This window comes from Ranitomeya imitator, chromosome 5, assembly GCF_032444005.1.
Source record: "Ranitomeya imitator isolate aRanImi1 chromosome 5, aRanImi1.pri, whole genome shotgun sequence".
Classification (NCBI taxonomy): Eukaryota; Metazoa; Chordata; class Amphibia; order Anura; family Dendrobatidae; genus Ranitomeya; species Ranitomeya imitator.
The window spans coordinates 436357393-436379936 of record NC_091286.1 but is presented as its reverse complement, the minus strand read 5'-3'; the positions used below and the strand labels follow the sequence as shown (position 1 = coordinate 436379936).

General features: G+C 44.6%; 1 protein-coding gene across 1 annotated transcript in view; it reads left to right on the top strand.

Annotated features, from left to right (window-relative positions):
- The first annotated feature begins 15472 nt into the window (after window positions 1–15472).
- Window positions 15473–22544, top strand: part of LOC138638116 (probable cation-transporting ATPase 13A4) — a 542444-nt gene continuing 535372 nt past the window's right edge. Inside the window, exon 1 of the mRNA XM_069727138.1 lies at window positions 15473–15586. Within this exon, the coding sequence (XP_069583239.1) occupies window positions 15539–15586 (48 nt within the window). The 5' untranslated portion in view covers window positions 15473–15538. The remainder of the gene's footprint in view (window positions 15587–22544) is intronic.

The following is a 22544-nucleotide window of genomic DNA, read 5'->3' as shown; positions in this document are numbered from 1 at the left end:
GGGGAAAGCCGACGGCCGGGGACCAATATTTGTAGCCAGGCTATGAATATCAGCCAGCAGCTGTCTGCATAGCCTTTACTGGCTATTAAAATAGGGGGACCCCCAAAAAATGACATGGAGTCCCCCTACACTTTATAGCCAGAAAGGCTATGCAGACAGCTGTTGGCTGATATTCATAGCTTAGAAAGGGGCCATGGATATTTGCCCCCCAGGCTGCAAATACCAGCCTCCAGCCGCCCCAGATATGGCGCATCTATAAGATGCGCCAATTCCAGCACTTAGCCCCTCTCTTCCCACTCCCCTGTAGCGGTGAGATATGGGGTAATAAGGGGTTAATGTCACCTTGCTAATGCAAGGTGACATTAAGCCTGGTTAATAATGTAGAGGCGTCAATAAGATGCCTACTCATTATTAATCCTATATTAGTGAAAGGATTAATAAAAAAAATAAAGACACAGCCAGAAAAAATATTTTAATATTCTTAATTCAACCATACTTACCATACTTGATCGCCTGCAAAAAATGTAAAATAATAAACCATATACTCACTATCCGCCGTAGTCCAATTAATACTGAGTGTCCCACGACTATCTCCCCTATAGAACAGTGAAAACGGATGATGTCACTGTTCTATAGACCTTCAGTGACACACTGACAGGAGACAATGGCTCCTGCAGTGCATCACTGACGAGGTTACCTGAGTTCAAGGTCCCACTTTATGGCAATACTGCGTGGGAATTTTCCCACACCAGTGCCACAAGTGAGACTAGGGACTATTTCTCAAAGGGGCAGAGGAATACACAGCAGAAGGATACCTTCTGTCATTGCATTCTTGGAGCCCCTGGAGAGCGGTTGCATCAGCTGATGTGGCTGCTCTCCACGGGAGATCGTCGCGGGACACTCATTTTAATTGGATATCTGCAGATCAGGGAGTATATTGTTTGTTTAAGATGTTAATATTTTTTACAGGTGATAATGGCTTCGGGGATCAAGGTGACATTGAGTATGTACTCTATGTTGTATGTACTGTATGTCTATATGTATGCTGTATCTATGTATTGTATGTGGCATGCTGTATGTTGCATGTTGCATGGTGCATGTTGTATTAGGTGTCGAGTTCCCGTGGCTGCACAGGGGGAATCTCGAGCCATCTCCACTGCGGTCTCCCATTCTCCTCCAGCCACAGTGGAGCCTGCTCAGCCGAGACATCGGTCCCAGCATCTGGCTCAAGCTGATACTGTGCAGCTGGTTACTGCTGTCCTTCCAGGCTCAGTCATTGTAACCAGTACTGATCAGCGGTGAGCAGGCGTCCCTGGGACTAAGCCCTGCTTTTCTTCTTCTGAGCATGAACAAGGGATGACCTCTCATTGGAGGTCGGGGATCACATGCTCAGGTCCTGTAGCAGCTCCTATTGGACCACTAGGAAGGTCCTGGAGAGCTTCCACTATAAAAGGTTTGCATGGCCGCACGGCCATGCACTAGCATAAACTTATTATTGTGTTTGTGGATGTATGCCTGTCGATGGATGAAAGCTCTGAATCATTCCCATCCCTAGTGTTGTTGACTGTTCACGAATGGTGGAAGCTAACTAGTGCCTGACAGTGCTATCCCGCACAGCTAGCACACGATACAGCATCTGATAGCAATGACCGCCAGTGCGGCGCCGTGCGCTAATAGAGCGCTTTCCTGGCCCAAGTCTGGGTGGTTAGTGGTGTCCACCAAAGCGGCACTGCACACACCCTTGTGCAGTAAATTATTGGTTCTGGTAATCTGACACCCCAGTAGCAGTGTTGAGCACAAGAGGTATAGAGGAACTCTTTCCCTGAGTCTTGGGACAGAGTTTTGAGACTCTTTGCGTGCGCTCTTTGTGCGGTACCACGACCCTGTGATGCAACAGGGTTCGCATCCTTCATACAGGATCAAGCTAACCCGTGTGTGTATCCACATTATACCGCCATATAGTCCGTCATTACTCAGCAGCAGGTTCCATCTCTGCACAGTGGACCCCGAGCTTGTTCCATCCTTATAATTATTTGGTACGTTCCGCTAGCCCTAACATTATACTAGCTCCAGGGTCTGGCTTGTAATGTAGGACAAACAGTGACTGTAGCGGTACATCCAGCAGGTGGAAGGCAGGTTGGCTGCTCTCTAGCACACAACCTTGGCAGTGGATGTTACTGCAGTAGCTGTTCAGGCTGTTAGCATGGCTGCAGTTAGAGTGTCCACTGCCACCCCTGTTCTGACCTTATCCCACCTCCCACTGCCTGATAAGTACTCTGGCAATAGCAAGTCATGCAGGGGATTCATAAACCAGTGTGCGATACATCTTTAGCTTCTGGCTGCACGTTTCCCCTCAGAGCTGGCTAAAGTGGGATTCATAATATCTCTATTGTCGGACAGGGCTTTGGAGTGGGCTACACCACTGTGGGAGCATGAAGATCATGTAGTGCAGAGTGCTCTCCGGTTCCTAAGCACTCTGAAACAGGTCTTTTTGGGACCTCAAGTCATCCATGATACGGCGCTCCAACTGCTGGCACTGACACAGGGCTCATCCTTGGTCAGCCATTTTTCCGCCACTTTCGGACTTTAGCATCTGAGCTGGAGTGGCCGGATGAAGCCCTCATCCCTGTATTTTGGAGGGGGCTGGCTGACCATGTGAAGGACGCTTTGCCAACTAGGAAGATTCCCGCCACACTGGAGGAACTAATAGCTGTGTTAACTCGCATTGACCTTCGTTTTAATGAGTGAAGGTTGGAACGAGCCCAGAGTAGGCAGAGGTTTCGGCTGGCTCCCACCTTCGCCATACCTCTGGAATCTCCGGTCCAGGCGTCCGAGCCACATATGGCCATGGAGGTGTCACGAGTGGGATCTAAGTCTCAGATCCCTCGTGCACTCAAGGTCTGTCATGTCTGCCGGCGGTCAGGACATCTTGCCTCCAGATGTTCCCAGTGGTTGGGAAAACGTCAGCGTCTAGTGGATGTAGGAGGAGGTACACTAGACACTGCGACATTTTCCTCCAAACTGTCCTTCAAAGGGACAATTTGCTTTGGCCCATCCACTCTTACAGTCGAGCTTCGTGTGGATTCCGGGGCGGAGGGGAATTTTATGTCCTCTGCCTTCGCCCAATGCCACGCAATACCCCTATTGATGATCGCCAAGCCAGTGACTGTACGAGTGGTGAATGGGTCGACTCTGCCCTCACAAATAACACACCAGACCATCCCATTTACTTTATCCATGTCTCCATCCCATCAGGAGATTATCTCCCTGCTAGTCATTCCCGAGGGAATCGATGAGGTTCTGTTAGGGATACCATGGCTACGCTACCACTCTCCTCATATAGAGTGGTCCTCTAGGAGAATTCTGGGATGGAGTGAATCTTATAGGGGTAGATGTCTGAAGGAGTGCGTTCAGGTTGCTACCACTGAAGTACCTACAGATTTTTCTTCTCTCCCCAAGCACTATTGGCCCTATGCAGACATGTTCTCCAAGAAGAAACCCTTCTTCCACCCCACCACCCCAATGACTGTCCTATTGACCTCTTGCCTGGTGCAGAGGCTCCCCGGGGTCGAGTCTATCCCCTATCTCTCCCTTAGATGGAGGTGATGACCCAATACATTCAGAGGAATCTGGCAAGAGGATTCATTAGGAAGTCTGTGTCACCTGCAGGTGCAGGGTTTTTCTTCGTGCAGAAGAAGAATGGAGAACTACGTCCATGCATAGTTTACAGGGGTCTTACTCTTAACGCAATCACCGTTAAGAACAAATACCCTCTGCCTCTGAAATCTGAGCTCTTCGATAGGTTGTGGGGAGCGAGGGTATTTGCTAAGCTTGATCTGCGGGGTGCTTACAACCTGTTTCGCATCCGTGAGGGGGACGAATGGAAGACGGCATTTAACACCAAGGACGGGCACTATGGATACCTGGTGATACCCTTCGGGCTCTGTAATGCTCTTGCCATTTTCCAAGACTTTGTGAATGATATCTTCCACGATATGCTCATCACCTCAGTCGTAGTCTATCTGGATGATATTCTCATCTACTCTCCAGATATAGACTCCCACCGGAGAGATGCTTGCAAAGTCTTCGACCTCCTTTGGGTAAACTCCCTCTATGCCCAGTTGGAGAAGTGTGTGTTTGAGCAGGAGTCCTTTCCTTTCCTTGGCTATATCATCTCCGCCCAGGGATTGACTATGCATCCTGCCAAGCTACAGGCTGTGATGGACTGGCAGGAACCCCATTCTCTCAAAGCTGTGCAGTGCTTTATGGGGTTCATTAACTATTATTGCCAGTTAATTCCAAACTTCTCAACTTTGGTAGCTCCCTTGGTAGCCCTCACTAAGAAGGGAGCAAATCCCAAATTGTGGTCGGAGGAGGTCTCCAAGGCCTTTATAATAATAATAATAATCTTTATTTTTATATAGCGCTAACATATTCCGCAGCGCTTTACAGTTTGCACACATTATCATCACTGTCCACGATGGGGCTCACAATCTAGAATCCCTATCAGTATGTCTTTGGAATATGGGAGGAAACCAGAGTACCCGGAGGAAACCCACGCAAACACGGAGAGAACATACAAACTCTTTGCAGATGTTGTCCTGGGTGGGATTAGAACCCAGTACTCCAGCGCTGCAAGGCTGCTGTGCTATCCACTGCGCCACCGTGGCCTTTCTCTCTATTAAGTCGCCCTGATGTAGATAAACCATTTATAATGGAGGTGAATGCCTCATCCATCGGTGCTAGAGCAGTCCTCTTCCAAAAGGATGGTCAAGGTTGGAATCATTCTTGCTTCTTTTTCTCCAAGACCTTCACACCAGTGGAGAGGAATTATTCCATCGGGGACAGGGAGTTGCTAGCTATGAAGTTGGCCTTCTCGGAGTGCAGACACCTCCTGGAAGGGGTTTATTTTCCCATCCAAGTGTATACCGACCACAAAATTTTGCTTTATTTACAGACTGCCCAGCGGCTAAACTCTCGCCAGGCTAGATGATCCTTGTTCTTCTCCCACTTCCACTTCACCCTCCATTATCTTTCCGGGGAGAAGAACATCTGTGCCGATGCTCTGTCTCGCTCCGTAGTGTCATCAGTAGAGGAGGAGGAGCCTCAGTTAATTGTCCCTTCGAAGAACATGAGGACCGCGGCCCCGGTTTCGCCAGAGTCTCTGCCCCTGGCAATACCTTTTGTGCCATCTAATTTACGACCAGAGATTCTCTTGGGCTAACTCGTCCAGGGTGGGTGGACATTTTAGGACCAAGAGGACATCTGAACTTCTGATGAGGGCGTACTGGTGGCCGCATATGGCCCATGACGTTGGAGACTATATTCGGGCGTGTGTCTCCTGCGCCAAGAATAAGTCTCCTTGACAACAGCCTGCTGGGCTACTTTACCCCATGCTGGTGGCGGACAGGCCCTGGGAAATGATCGGGATGGACTTTGTGGGGGGCTTCCCCAAGTCCCATAGCTGCACCATTATTTGGGTAGTCACCGACCATTTTTCCAAAATGGTGCACTTGGTGCCTCTTCCACGACTACCTTCTGCACGGGCCATGGCGGCATTGTTTATTAAGCATGCTTTCCACCTATACAGTATGCCAGACAAAATTGTCAGTGACCGGGGTCCCCGATTTGCGTCTTGGTTCTGGAGAGAGCTTTGTCATCTTCTCAGCATCGAGCTGAATCTCTCTTCAGCATTCCATCCCGAGATGAATGGGTTGGTAAAGAGGGCCAACCAGACCCCGGTCACATACCGGCGACATTTTGTCTCAGCCCGGCAGGATGACTGGGAATCCTTGCTGGCATGGGCGGAGTTTTCACTGAACAACGCCGTAGCAGATTTCACTGGGCAGACCCCATTCCTCCTTAATTACTGCCAGCATCCGTGGGTTCCTGTACTCATGCCCGTGTCTTCCACATACTCCAGGGTGGCAGACTAGGCTGTGGAGGCACGTTACATTTGGGACCGCACACAGGATGCTATCCAGGCCTCAAAGGAGAGAATGAGGGTCTCCACCGATGCACATTGGTGCCCCGCTCCGACCCTTGCTCCTGGAGATTTAGTGTGACTCTCTGTCCGTAACATCAGGCTGCAAGTTGAGTCCACTAAGTTTGTGCCTCGCTACCTTGGTCTCTTCAAGGTCCTGGAACAGGTTAATTCTGTGGTCTACCGTTTGGCCCTTCCTCCACACCTAGGCATCACCTCCTAAAGCCCGTCCACATGTCCCAGTTTTCCGAGTTATCTGCTGAGACATCGGGCTCATCTATGGATGAATATCAGGTGAATGCCATCAAGGGGTGCAAGGTGGTACGTGGCAAAAAAATTCTATTTGGTGGATAGGAAGGGTCATGACCCAGAGAACAGGTTCTGGGAGCCTGTTGAGCACATTCGGGCACCGCAGCTCATTGCTGCCTTCGAGCATAGCGAGGCCCAAGGGGGGCATGTTAGGTGTTGAGTTCTCACCGCTGCACAGGGGGAATCTCAAGCCATCTCCACTGCAGTCTCCCATTCTCCTCCAGCCACAGTGGAGCCTGCTCAGTAGAGACGTCGGTCCCAGCATCTCGCTCAAGCTGATACTGTGCGGCTTGTTACTGCTCTTCTTCCAGGCTGTCATTGTAACCAGTACTGATCAGCGGTGAGCAGGCGTCCCTGGGACTAAGTCCTGCTTTTCTTCTTCTGAGCATGCCCAGGGGACGACCTCTCATTGGAGGTTGGGGGTCACATGCTCAGGTGCTGTAGCAGCTCCTATTGGACCACTAGGAAGGTTTTGGAGAGCTTCCGCTATTAAAGTTTTGCATGGCCGCACGGCCATGCGCTAGTATAAACTTATTATTGTGTGTGTGTGGATGTATGCCTGTTGATGAATGAAAGCTCTGAAGCATTCCCATCCCTAGTGTTGTTGACTCTTCGTGAATGGTGGAAGCTACCTAGTGCCTGACAGTGCTATCCTGCACAGCTAGCACATGATACAGCATCTGATAGCAGTGACCGCCAGTGCGGCGCCGTGCGCTAAATGAGCGCATTCCTGAACCCAGTCTGGGTGGTTAGTGGCGTTTACCAGAGCGGCACTGCACGCACCCTTGTGCAGTAAATTATTAGTTCTGGTAATTTCTGACACCCCAGTAGCGGTGTCAAGTGCAAGAGGTATAAAGGAACTCTTTCCCTGAGTCTTGGGACAGAGTTCTATGACCCATTGCTTGCGCTCTTTGTACAGTACCGCGAACCTATGACGCAACATGGTTCGCTACCTTCATACGGGGTGAAGCTGTCCACAATATACCGCCATATAGTCCGTCATTACTCAGCAGCAGGTTCCATCTCGGCACGGTGGACCCCTGGCTGCGATCGCACCTTTTACCATCCTTATAATTATTTGATGCGTTCCGCTAGCCCTATCATGTTGCATGGTGCATTGTGCATGTTGTATGTTGTATGTTGTATGTTGTATGTTGTATGTTGTATGTTGTATGTTGTATGTTGTATGTTGTATGTTGTATGTTGTATGTTGCATAGTGCATGTTGCGTGTTGCATGGTGCATTGTGTATGTTGCATTGTGTATGTTGTATGTTGCTTGTTGTATGGTGCATGTTGCATGTTGTATGTTGTATGTTGCATGGTGCGTGTTGTATGGTGTATGTTGCATGGTGTATGTTGTATGTTGCTTGTTGTATGGTGCATGTTACATGTTGTATGGTGCATGTTGTATGGTGTATGTTGCATGTTGTATGGTGTATGTTGTATGGTGCATGTTGTATGGTGTATGTTGTATGTTGCATGTTGTATGGTGTATGTTGTATTTTGCATGTTGTATGGTGTATGTTGTATGGTGCATGCTGCATGTTGTATGGTGTACGTTGTATGTTGCATGGTGTATGGTGTATGTTGTATGGTGCATGTTGTATGGTGTATGTTGTTTGTTGCATGTTGTATGGTGTATGTTGTATGGTGCATGCTGCATGTTGTATGGTGTACGTTGTATGTTGCATGGTGTATGGTGTATGTTGTATGGTGCATGTTGTATGGTGTACGTTGTATGTTGCATGGTGTATGGTGTATGTTGTATGGTGCATGTTGTATGGTGTATGTTGTATGGTGCATGTTGTATGGTGTACGTTGTATGTTGCATGGTGTATGGTGTATGTTGTATGGTGCATGTTGTATGGTGTATGTTGTTTGTTGCATGTTGTATGGTGTATGTTGTATTTTGCATGTTGTATTTTGCATGTTGTATGGTGTATGTTGCATGTTGCATGTTGCATGGTGTATGGTGTATGTTGCATGGTGTATGTTGTATGTTGTATGTTGCATGGTGTATGTTGTATGGTGCATGTTGTATGGTGCGTATTGTATGGTGCGTATTGTATGGTGTATGTTGTATGGTGTATGTTGCATGGTGTATGTTGTATGTTCTGTACATGTGTATATGTGTTTTTTTTACATTCAACACATTAGCCGGATGATGGGACTAGTACTCTCCCATCATTGGCTAATGTGTCAGTCACTGTCAATGTAGCAGGCATAGCCCAATGGGACTTGTAGTCCCATCGCATGATGCCTGCACAGCCACGCACACACCCAAACAGACCCACACACACCCGAACTGTCCCGCACACACCCGGACAGCCCCGCACACACCCACACACACACATGAACAGCCCCGCACACACCTGAACAGTCCCGCACACATCTGCACACACCCGGACAGCACCGCACACATCCGCACACACCCAAACAGCCCGCAGACCCCGCCCGCACACACATATATGCACACAGGCACCGCACACACACGTCCCTCCTCGCAAACTGCAGCGTTTCTCGGCCCCACATCCGCAGCAAAACTGCAGACCTTTTTTACATCTGAGGTTTTGCTGCAGATGTGCCCGACTCAATGCAAGTCTATGGGTGCAGAAACGCTGCAGTTCCACACAAAAGAAGTGACAAGCTGCTGAAAAAAAAGCTGTGTTTCGGTGTGGCTTTTTCCGCAGCATGTGCTCAACAAGTCTGCGGCTCCCATAGACTTACATTGGTTGTGCACTACACTGCGGATTTGATGCAATTCCGTGCGGCAAAAAACACTGCGGATCTGCAATCAAATCAGCAAAGTGTGCACACAGCCTAACTGTAAAGAATCCTATTCTATATTGGTGGAAAATCCTTCTATCCTCCAGACACAGAGAATGCCCCCTTGTGACCGTCACCTTCCTCGGTATAAACAGATACTCGGAGAGATATTTGTGTTGTCCTCTTATATACTTATACATGGTTATTAGATCACCCTTCAGTGATCTTTTATCTCGACTAAATAATCCTAATTTTGCTAATATCTCTGGATATTATTGTTCCCCATCCCTTTTATAAATTTTGTTGCACTCCATTGTACTTGCTCTAGTTCCATTATATCCTTCCTGAGCACGGTTGCCCAAAACTGTACACAGTCTGCATGTGCGGTCTAACCAGGGATTTGTACAGAGACAGTATAATGCTCTCATCATGTATATCCAGACCTCTTTAATGCCCCCCATGATCCTGTTTGCCTTGGCAGCAGCTGCCTGACACTGGCTGCTCCAGGTAAGGTTATCATTGACTAGTATCCCCAAGTCCTTCTCCACGTAAGATTTACCCAGTGGTTTCCCATTCAGTGTGTAATGGTGATATTGATCCCTTCTTCCCATGTGTATAACCTTACATTTATCATTGTTAAACCGCATCTGCCACCTCTCTGCCCAAGTTTCCAACTTATCCAGATCCATCTGTAGCAGAATACTATATTCTCTTGTATTGACTGCTTTACGTAGTTTTGTATCATCTGCAAATATTGATATTTTACTGTGTAAATCTCTTACCAGATCATTAATAAATATGTTGAAGAGAATAGGTCCCAACACCGACCCCTGCGGTACCCCACTGGTCAAAATGACCCAGTTAGGGAATATACCATTTATAAACACTCTCTGTTTTCTATCACTAAGCCAGTTACTTACCCATTTTCACACATTTTCCCCCAGACCCAGCATTCTCATTTTGTGTACCAACCTCTTCTGTGCACAGTATCAAACATTTTTGGAAAAATCAAGATATAGCACGTCCAATGACTCACCGTGGTCCAGCCTATAGCTTACCTCTTCATAAAAACTGATTATAATGATTTGACAGGAGCGATTTATCATAAACCCATGCTGATATGGAGTTAAACAGTTATTCTCATTGAGATAATCCAGAATAACATCCCTCAGAATCCCTTCAAATATTTTACCAACAATAGAGGTTAGACTTACTGGCCTATAATTTCCAGGTTCACTTTGACACCCCTTTTTGACTATTGGTACCATATTTGCCATGCACCAGTCCTGTGGAACAGACACCATCGTTATAGAGTTCCTAAATATAAGAAATAATGGTATGTCTATTACATTACTTACTTCTCTTAGTACTCATGGGTGTATGCCATCCGGACCCGGAGATTTATCTTATTTAATCTTATTTAGCCTGTTTTTCACCTCTTCTTGGGTTAGATAGGTGACTAGTGATGAGTGAGTGTACTCGTTGCTTGGGTTTTCCCAAGCACGCTCGGGTGGTCTCCGAGTATTAATGTCTGCTCAGGGATTTAGTTTTCATCACCCCAGCTGAATGATTTACAGCTACTAGGCAGCTTGATTACATGTGGGGATTACCTTGCAACTAGGCAACCCCCACATGTACTCAGCCTGGCTAGTAGGTGTAAATCATTGAGCTGGGGCAATGAAAACTAGATCTCTGAGCAGTAACAAATACTCAGAGACCACCCAAGCGTGCTCAGGAAAACCCGAGCAGCGAGTACTCTCGCTCATCACTATTGGTGACCCTTAATATAGGCTTTTCTTTGTCTCTTGGCAATTTACCTATCATTTTATTTTCCACCGTGAGTACCTTGGAGAAGAAGGTGTTTAATATATTAAATTTTTCCTCGTCATCTACAACTATTCTTTCCTCACAATTTTTTTTAGGGGCCTACACATTCACTTTTGATACTTTTACTATTGATATAGTTGAAGAACACTTTGGGATTAGTTTTACTTTCCTTAACAATGTGCTTCTCTGTTTTCTTTTTGGCAGCTTCAATTAGTTTTCTAGATAAGGTATTTTTCTCCATATAGTTTTTTAAAGCTTCAGCGGTGCCATTTTGCTTATGTAGGTTAAATGCTTTCTTTTTACTGTTATTTGTCCCTCTTACTTCTTTGTTTATCCACATTGGGTTTTTCCTATTTCTTGTCCTTTCATTCGCACAATGTACAAACCGCTTACAGTGCATATGTAAGATGTTCTAAAAACATTTTCATCTCTAAGCTGGTCAAACTTTGCCTTCCTAAAGTTCAGTGTTTTTGTGACTCCCTGACAAGTCCACATAGAGAAAGATAAGTGAAACTAGAATATTGTGGTTGCTATTTCCTATATGCCCGACAGCCTGCAGATTTGTTATTCTGTCAGGTCTATTAGATTGTATTAGGTCTAAAACTGCTGCTTCTCTGGTTGCATTTTGCACCAATTGTGAAAGATAATTTTTCTTGGATATTAGCAGAAACCTGTTGCCTTTATGGGTTCCACAGATCTGTTTCCCAGATAATATCTGGATAGTTAAAGTCCCCCATAACAAGGACCTGATTATGGGTTGCAGCTTCATCTATCTGCCAAAGTAGTAGACTTTCCATGATTTCTGTTATATTTGGTGGTTTGTAACAGACCCCAATGAGAATTTTGTTACCATTTTTCTCTCAATGTATTTTGACACATATGGACTCGACATGCTCATTCCCTTCGCTAATATCCTCCCTTAAAGTGGACTTTATGAAAGACTTTACATAAATACAAACTCTTTCTCCTCTCCAATTTTTATGATCCAGACTGTAACCGCCCAGTGATAGCTTTCATCTAACCATGTCTCTATTATTCCCACTATGTTATAGTTACCTGTAGATATTTCTGCTTCTAGTTCTTCTATCTTGTTTGTCAGGCTTCTGGCATTTGTGAGCATGCAGTTTAAAGGATTTTGTTTTGTTCCAATCTCCTTGTGGATTGTTTTAGAAATGTTCTTACCTCCCTTCCGAGGATGTTGTCGCGGGTCTTCTTTGCCGCACCTCATATCCTCCATCAGTATTGTTTTTCTGGCTTCATGTTCGTGTCTAACATTTTTATTCCCATTCCCTCTTCTTCTAGCTTAACACCCTCCTGATGAGTGTAGTGACTAGTGAGTCTTCTGGCAAATGTGTGTTTCCCAGGTTTGTTGAGTTGTAGTCCGTCTCTGGCAAGGAGTCCTTCATATAGGTAATTCAGACCATGGTCCAGGAATCAGAATCCTTGTTATGTGCACCATCTTAGCCAGTTGTTCGCATCAAGGATCCTGTTCTATCTCCTGGTGCCATGCCCGTCTACTGGAAGTATGGAAGAAAAAACTACCTGTGTATCCAGTTCCTTTACTTTCTTCCCCAACTCTCCAAAGTCCTTGCAGATTGTCGGTAGGTCCTTCCTTGCCGTGTCATTGGTGCCAACATGCATCAGAAGAAATGGGTGGACGTCCTTGGAACTGATGAGCTTTCATATTCTATTGGTCATATCTTTGATTTTCGCACCTGGGAGGTAGCATACTTCTCTTTCCATTATGTCCAGTCTGCAGATGGCTGTTTCGGTGCCTCTCAGTTGTGAGTCTCCCACCACTACCACTCTTCTTTGCTTCTTGGCTGTATTTTCTGTTGTCACTTCTGGGTGTTGAAGTGTGCCCTTTTCTTCTTTGCTTGCTGGTAGTGCCTCATCCTTAGGTGTGCCATATTCATCCTCCACAAGGCCTTGGTAACGGTTTCTCAGTTGTGTTGTTGGTGATGTCTCCATGGTCTTCTTTTTGTTTTGCTTCTTTTGGTTACATTCTTCTACTCGTCTGCTTTTGGAGATTCTTTAACACTTTCTTCACCTTCTGTGACCAGTAGAGATGCTTCTGTTCTGTCTGGAAAGTCTTCATTTTCTTTGATGAGTTTCAAAGTTGCAATTCTTTCTTACAAACCCCGAACCTTTCCTTCTAAAAGGGCCAGTAGTCTTCACTTCTGGCAGGTGAAGTTGGATTTTTCTTCTGGTCGATCTGTGAACATGTAGCACATGTTGCAGCTCACCATGTGGGTTGTCACATATGCCATGTTGCTCCTAGATCCTGCTGACTTTGCTGTGTGTCTTCCTTCTTGTGTAATAATCTGCTGTGTGTAACCTTCTTGTGTAATCTGCTGTATTTTTTCCTTTTTGTGTAATCTACTCAATCAGCCAAGCTTTCTTGCATTAATGTCCTAGAGGCAAAAATTCTTGCACTGCACGGTTTGGCTATGCTTTCCTACTAGCTGGTCCCGACTGTACCCAACAATCTTCTTGCTGAGGGAGACTCTTTGCTTTTCCCAAAAGGTACCTGGAATATGCAAATTGTCCTCCTCAAGCTTCAATCCCTGGTTTGGCAATGCTTTCCAAGCAGCTGGTCCCGGCTGTACCCAACGATCTTCTTGCTGAGGGAGACTCTTCGCTTTTCTCAGAAGGCACTTGGAATATGCAAATTATCCTCCTCAAGCGTCAATCACTGAGCAGAAAATTCGCCCCTGCAATATATGTGTGGCACCCCAGGGTCCTGGTCGTCACAGTGGCATTGCTTTCCTCTCGGGGAGAGTGATGCTACGTTTAGAGGCAAGAAAGGATAACTGCATCAAGGTATCACTAACATGCAACACATTTCATACTCCTGGCCACCAGGGGGAGCTTTTGCTCCTATTTATTAGGTCACTATATACAGTATATATATATATATATATATATATATATCTGGTAGTCTGTAGGGAAAGTTAGTTAGTTGCCAGCTAAGCTCAGCTCAGTTAGTTCAAGACCGGAGTCTGAGGGGGACAGAAGGTTAACGGAGCTGTGCATGCCCTTAGAGCTGCAGCTCCCAGAAAGAGACATTGAAAGGCAGAATTGCATTGCAGTGAGTGTGAAGGAAGTTGAAGCAAAGGAGAGGATACCAGAAGGGGACTATCTCCGCTCAGGCTGCCTCCTCCTGAGGTGCAGAATCCCAGTAGCCAGAACACCGAGGGAGTAAGGACGTCTACGCCTTATTTCAGAGAAAGGCAGGACAGCTGATTGCAGGTTACCTGTCCGCACCTACACTCAGGAGGCACAGTGACACCTACAGAGCCAGGTTATCTAAGAGACGCTATAAACAGGCTCAAGTCAACAATCATATGGGTTTTGTCCTATCCTAAATGGGGACAGAGAGAGCACATCTGTGAGACCCTTATATGAAGCCATAGGCAGTAAGGGACTACACCACCGCAGCGCAAGGGAAGGCTACTGTTTTCCACCTGGACAAGGGAACTCTGGACTTGCCTCCAAACCGGCCGGACTCTGCTTGCCCTGTGATCTGGTGCCCTGGACTGTGGATGCTGACGCCTTCAGTAAAAGGTAAAGAGACTGCAACCTTGTGTCCTCGTTCTTCTCTGCACCTCTCACCATACCACCATCTACACAGCGGGAAGCCCTGGGGACATACTTCACCTGTGGGAAGGTATACCATCTAGCTGCCATAACATCACCCCAGCGGACCCCTTAAAGCAGCGTCAGTCACCCTGACCAAATACCACAGGTGGGGTCACGAACATAGACTTTATCCCTTTAAACGCCTTTCCCTTTTATACGGACGTCCTGAGGGACACGGACCGGGTCAGCCACTGTGACATTCCCCAGTGAACATCAGACCCGGTACCGAGTACCCCACGGCCCTTGGGGGGTGATCCAACTGAACAAGCAGTTACTGTGTCCCATATAAGCAAGCTTTTGTTTCAGTGCGGAGTAGTATATAAATGCTGTGGTACATTTAGTTGTGCATACAAAAACTATTAATGTGCCCGTCTCATGTAAGTGTTGCATGTTTTAGTTCTGAATGTTAGTATTGTAGTTTGAAAATAAGATATTCCTCCACTGATCTTTCACTTTCCCCCTATCATTGTTTCCTTCATTATTTACATTTCTTTAATTGAAAGTTTGCTCACTCACATACTTCTATATCCCCACATCTTCTATTACTTTCCCAATAGAATGCTAGAGTGCTGATGAAAACAATTACATCAACATTAACAGATCTACAGTAAAGTCCAATATCATCTTGTGATACCTGTATTTGTTTTTGCTCATTAATTCTTTTTCATGTTTTATACAATAGCCACTTTATTTTTCTATTATATATCAGTGATCTACAATCTAAACTCTTGATATATATTGAAAAGAGAAAGCAGAGTATTTAAACATAGGTGAAATAAATATCTACTGTGTTATATAAAATCCTAATACATCATTTGAAAGAAATATTTGTACCCAATATAAAAATGTTCTACTTAACAACAAACTCCAATAAGAGTCTGTAGGCAAATCTGGAGGCTGTACTTTCTGGAAACAAAAGTTTTGCAGTGAAAAGTTTCCAGATCAGAAGGGATTAAGAGTTGCCACATTCCCATACTCCGTTTTGCAGAGTCGTACTGGTACATGAAGGAATGGCAGAAAATCATGCAGTGCTTAATGAGGGAGAGGAGAATAAAATGGTGAGTGCTGATGGGGCAAATATATGAACAGCTAAATACTGTCATTTGCAAATAAATGTAACCACTATATAATCAATCATTGTATACTGCATATACTGTGTGATATGTGTAATAGTGGATGCAAAGAGTGGACAGCTTGTTTGCCTTTTATTATTAAAGTAGTGAACCTAATGTATTCTGGTTTATATTAATAGCTTGCTGCAATGTATACTGACAGATAGCAATAAATATTTAGCCCATGTTAAGCATGTGTTACTTCTGTATTACCTGATTTGCTTCACTTCACCTATGTGCCCTACTTTATAATTTATATAGAGATAACTATTTTTTAAAGTTGTTCTATGTCTTACAAAAGCTAAAGTGTAACTCTGAATGTTATATATATATATATATATATATATATATATATATATATATACATGTATATATATATATATATATATATATATATATATATATATATATATATATATACACATACATATTCCACAATAGTAGAGATGGGTAATGCCTGAATGTGTGGGTTCGACAGGTTCGGCAGAACAGTTAAAAAAAAGTTTGGGTTTGAGTACCAGAACAGTACCTGGACCTGAACCTGAACCCAGACCCCATTCACTTGAATGAGGGCCAGAATTTCCAATGTTTGCCACTCTGCTATATGCATGACAGCTAAGGGTTGCAGCCCCCCATTTATAAGTTTTGCCTGACTGGTTATCAAAAATACACGTGAAACTATGCAGTTTTTTAAATCATTGTTTACAAGTGCTTATCACATAATTAGAATATCATCAAAATGTTAATTTATTTCAGTTATTCAATACACAAAGTGAATCTCATATATTATATAGAGTGATTATGAACAGAGTGATTTATTTCAAGTGTTTATTTCTATTAATGCTGATGATTATGGCTTATAGCCAGTGAAAACTCAAAAGTCATTATCTCAGTAGATTAGAATAATTAACAAAAAAACACCTGCAAAGGCTTCCTAAGCATTTACAAAGGTCCATTAGTCTGTTTCAGTAGGCTCCATAATCATGGGGAAGACTGCTGACTTGACAGATGTCCAGAAGGCAATCATTGACACATTCCACAAGCACTCCACATTGCTAAAGAAGCTGGCTGTTCACAAAGTGCTGTATCCAAGCATATTAAAGAAAAGTTGAGATGAAGAAAAAAGTGGTAGAAAAAGGTGCACAAGCAACCAGGATAACCACAGCCTTAAAAGGATGGTTAAGTAAAGGACATTCAAAAATTTGAGGAAGATTTACAAGAAGTGGACTGCTGCTGGAGTCATTGCTTCAGGATCCACCACACACAGAAAAATCTGGGACATGGGCTACAAAAGTCACATTCCTTGTGTTAAGCCACTCATGACCAATAGACAATGCCAGAGGCATCTTACCTGGGCCAAGGAGAAAAAGAGCTGAACTGTTGATCAGTGGTCCAAGGTGTGGTTTTCAGGTTAAAGTAAATTTTGCATTTCATTTGGAAATCAAGGTCTCAGATTCTGGAGGAAGAGTGGAGAGGCACACAATCCAAGCTGCTTGAGGTCTAGTGTGAAGTTTCAACAATTAGTGATGGTTTGGGGACCCATGTCATCTGCTGGTGTAGGTCCACTGTGTTTTATTAAGATCAACATCGGCACAGCCGTCTACCAGGAAATTTTACAGCACTTCATGCTTCCATCTGCCAACAAGCTTTTTAGAGATGGAAATTTCATTTTCCAGCTGACTTGGCACCTGTCTACACTGCCAAAAGTACCAATACCTGATTGGCTTGTGCTTGATTGGCCAACAAACTAGCCTGACCTTAACCCCATAGAGAATCTAAGGGGTATTGTCAAGAGGAAGATGAGAGACACCAGACCCAACAATGCAGACGAGCTGACGGCTGCAATCAAAGCAACCTGATCTTCCATAACATCTCAGCAGTGCCATAGGTTGATCGGCTCCATGCCACGCCACATTGATGCAGTAATTGATGCAAAAGAAGCCCCAAACAAGAATTGAGTGCATTTAATGAACATACGTTTCAGTAGGCCAACATTTTGGATTTTAAAATCATTTTTCAAGCTGGTGTTATAAAGTATTCTAATTTAGTGAGATAATGACTGCTGGGTTTTCATTGGCTGTAAGCCATAATCATCAACATTAACAGAAATAAACACTTGAAATAGATCACTCTGTTTGTAATGACTCTATATAATATATGAGATTTACTTTATGTATTGAAGAACGGAAATGAATTAACTTTTTGATGATATTCTACTTTAGTGAGAAGCACTTGTGTTTAGAGCGTAGGTGGCAGCTGATGAATACTCCCCTCAGGTGCTGTCTGCTCTCACTGTTATTAGTACTATAAACATAAGGATGAATGACCTCGGGGAGATTAAAACATCCAACACCGCGGAGACACCATCACGTGTTTCTCAAAGCAGTGATCCAGAACACTGCCCCCATCCCTTATGGGAAATATGCAAATGAATGTAGAAAAGCCGCAAAGACACCATCACATGTTTCTCAACGCAAGCAATAAATAGCCAGGTCTTTCACCGGGAAGGAACAACCACGGGAAGGGCAGCATCCAAAAAGGAAAACCACCTATGCCAAAAGATGGTATCCATCCACAGACAGCTGTTTCGGGGTATTTGCCCCTCATCAGTGTGGAGTAGGAAACTGGCTATTAGGAGCAGTGCCTAGTAAAAGGACTATAAACATAAGGATGAATGACCTCAGGGAAATCAAAACATCCAACACCGCAGAGACACCATCACGTGTTTCTCAACGCAGTGATCCATGTTTTGGCATAGGTGGTTTTCCTTTTTGGATGCTGCCCTTCCCGTGGTTGTTCCTTCCCGGTGAAAGACATGGCTATTTATTGCTTGTGTTGAGAAACACGTGATGGTGTCTCCGCGGCTTTTCTACATGCACTCACTGTTATTAGTGGCAGAAGGCATAGGCTGATTGGAGCAGTAGTCCCTTCAACCAACTCAAGTGACTGGTGATAATCTTTTTACCTCTGATCATAGCTGCCGGCTCATGCTGTCATTTGAGTGTGTGGGAACCAAAGCTTTCTTACCAATGGTAATGATTAAAAGCAGTGTTTGCCATTCTGTCCTGGTGAAGTCTGTGTTCGATGTCCGTTCCCGCACAGTAGATGTTTGGTATAGATGCCGACCTTTAATGCTCAGGTTCGCATACGTTAGCGATGCGTTAGATACATTGCGGTCAATGGATGCGCTAACGGATCCATTACATAGCATTAGTGGCACTATGTAATGGATTCCGTTAGCGGACTGCCACTAACGCAATGTGAACCTAGCCTTAGAGACCTGACAACATCCTGCTCGCCGCATTCTGCTCCGGACTTAGCTAGTTTAGGGAAAGATGCTGCCGAAATAGGGTCAGAATCGTGCTTTTAACCCTGCTGTTCTGTTCGGTCTGGGGAGACCTATTTTGAACTTTGGTATTTTTTGGGGTGTTCAAGATGCGGTTCTGAAACTTGTGGTTGATTGACTTAAATGAGGATGGGTCGGTCGGCCACGGGTTTCAGAGCCGCATCTTGAATATTTTAAAGAATATTGAAGTTCAAAGTCGGTCATTTTTGACCAACAGAACAGCAGGGTTAATAGTGTAGGTCTGCAAATGTAAATTCCACAACTCCTGAGAAACCACCAGTTCTTTTTAGGGCTAATTCGTGTGTCCCGAGATTGAAGCGCTAGGTAGGCAAGGCACAGTGGAGTCCCCCCAAGGGCTAAGGGTACTCTGTACCGGGTCCTTCGGTTCACAGGGGGATGTCACGGTGGCTGACCCGGTCCGTGGCCCTTGGGAGGTCTGTATTAAAGGGAAAGGTCTTTAAAGGGGAAATGTTCATGACACCACCAGTGGTATTCGGGCAGGGTGACCGACGCTGCTTTAAAGGGTCCACTGGGGTGATGTTATGGCAGCTAGATGGTATACCTTCCCACAGGTGAAGTGTGTCCCCAGAGCTTCCCAGAGTGTAGATGGTGGATGGCGCAGTGAATAACGAGAATACAAGGTTGCATTCTCTTTACCTTTTTACTGTAGACTTCAGCATCCACAGTCCAGAGCACCAGATCACAGGGCAGGCAGAGTCCGGACGGTTTGGAGGCAAAACCAGAGTCCCCTTATCCAGGTGGAAATCTGTAGCCTTCCTCTAGTGCCTGGTTGTTGTAGTACCCTATTAGATATATAGATGTTATCGATGTTATCTCTCTTTCTGTCCCCCAGATGGATAGGACAAACCCATATGACCGGTGGCTTGGGACTTTTTACAGGGACTCTATCATGCCCCGGCCTCTCGTGGGTGCCACCTTGCCTCCTGGGTATGGGGCGGATCAGTAACTTGTAATTAGCTGTCCTGCCAGTCTCTGCAGCAACGCATAAAGGACTGTTGCGCCCTCAGTGTTCTGGCTACCGGGATCCTACGCCTCAGAAGGAGGCAGCCTGTGTAGGGCAGAACTCCTTCTGGTATCCACTCCTTTGCTATGACTTCTTCACCCTCTCGACAATACAGTTCTCTTTTTGTGTCCATTCTTAGGAACTGCCGCACGTGGGGCAGGCACAGCTCCATTACCTTCTGTCTAGGCCTCTGACAGGCTCCCACCCCTGTCAGGGACCAACTACCTCAGCAAAGCTCAGCCAGCAACTGCCTCACTTCCTCTTCAGGCCACCAGATTTACCGAAGTGTGAAGAGTGCCCTAATAAAAAGGAGCATAGCATAACATACATGTTGTATGTTTGTGGTACCTGGTAAAGAGATCTCCTTTATTGCCTCCAAAAGTAACATCACTCACCCCTAGAGGAAAATGACATTACTGCAATGACCAGGACCCTGGGGCGCTGCACTACCATATCCACATCAGTGCAAGGCCTGCAGGTACTGTATGTGTGTACATAACTCCCACTGCATCTCTCCCAAAGCTCCATAACTGTCTGATGCTGCTTATTTACTATATACCTAGTTGCAGTTTTCATTTTGTTTTTCTTTTTTCCAAAAATTCGCCCCCCCCAAAAAAAAAAAAAAAAAAAAAAAAAAAAAAACCATACAGTTTGTTATGTCAGATTGAGTCCTGGTGCATCTGTTTAAAAATCATAGTTTGTCAAGCATGCATAGCATAGTTGTGTATGCTAGCCTTATTCTACTATTTTTTTTTTTTTATAAATTCACCCAAAAGCCAAAAAAAAAAGAATACAGTCTGTTATGTCAGACAGACATTGTATTTCCGAAGTAGCATAGTTCTGTGTGGTAGCCTTGTGCCACTCTTTTTTTGGGGGGGGGGTTTAAATTCACCAAAAAAGAAAAAGGGTCTCATATATCATCGTGCTCCAAGTTTTGGCATTTTAGGTGGGTTTTCCACTGTTTTTGCTGTCTCTTACTATACTTATATACAGCACTAGTTTGTATTAAAAAAAATACAGGCCACATATTTGGCAGTGTGGTATTTCCGTGACAGGCCTCATATATCTGCATGCTCCAAGTTTGGCCATTTTAGGCTGGTTTTCTACTGTTTTTGCTGTCTGTTACTCTACTTATATACAGCACTATTTTGCATTAAAAAAAATACAGGCCACATATTTGGCAGTGTGTTATCGCTGTCAGACGTCTGATGTATTTGTGGCCTACAAATTGTGGAAATTCAGGCCTACATTCAGCATTATTTGCTGTCTTTTACCCTAGTTCGGTACACTATTTTAGTTTAAAAAATTAAAAAATACAGGCTACATGTCGAACAATGTGGTATCTCTTTAAAAATAATTATCTTTCAAGTTGTTATGGCTGCTTCTTGACTGTGTTAAATGCTCCAATTGCTACTACCACCTTCATCATCTTCTACCTAGAGGCAGTCACTGCGCACATAGAAAATCCGAAGAGCAGAGAGTCAATGCTTGGGTGGTGTTGTACTCTGTCTCTGTATTATGAAGGCGTTTGCTCCTGCCATTAAAAGCGGGACTGCCAAAAAGGTGGGAGCCATGTTTACAGTAACTGTCAGAGAGCGAGACACCGTGTGAACCATCACCGTGAGTACAGCACACGTTCACAGTAGAGAGAGACAGTTCATGCTCCGTGTTCAGCTTTGCAAAACAATAAATAAAGTGCACAGAGGAATGACAGAGGACGTTGGTACGGTTAGCAAGGAACTCACTCAGCATTTTCCCAAACAAAGCACTCCTTGTGAGAGTCCCCCAAGCCTCTGGGCCAGGGCGATAGGAGGGTGTGAGAAAACTCTCCCCAATCTTTGTCAGTGTTCCACTGCCTCTGCTGGATTGGAGTTGTGTCTCTCACCTGTACTCCTTGCTTGGCCAACAAACTGTGACCTCTTCTGCCAGCATTTTCAGATGGGAATTTTTTTAATTATTCAGCAAGAAGGGCCCTATAGTCCTCCAACATTGTAGTACCCCTGTCTGCCTCCTCTGGAATAAGAGATATAAAGTTTTCCTTGTAGTTTGGGTCTAGAATTGTCAACAATCAGTATTGCCTGTCACCTAAAATTTTGAGAACGCGAGGGTGACGGGAAAGGCAGTGTAACAAACACAGACATGCGTTCAAGACTGCTAACAGTCGATACTTCCATGTCCTCACCAAGAGGACAACTGACGATGGTTTCCTCCTCCTCCTTGTCCTCAGGCCTCCATGAGTTTTGACAAACCTCAGTAATATCATTATAAATACATCATTGTAAATACATTCCCTGGTAGTTTTTATTTCCTCCACCTCATTGTAGATTGTAAGTTGTCACATACAGGTTTTTTTGGGGGGTTTAGTTATTGTTTTCATTGTTACTTAGTATAGATTGTAAGCTGTCACAAGCAGAGTAGTTTTATTTCTGCTTAATTATTGTATTATTGTTATCGTTGTTACTTATGACTGTTGTGTTTGAAACTGTAAATATGTTGACGCTATATAAATAACTATAAATATTAATATTAGAACA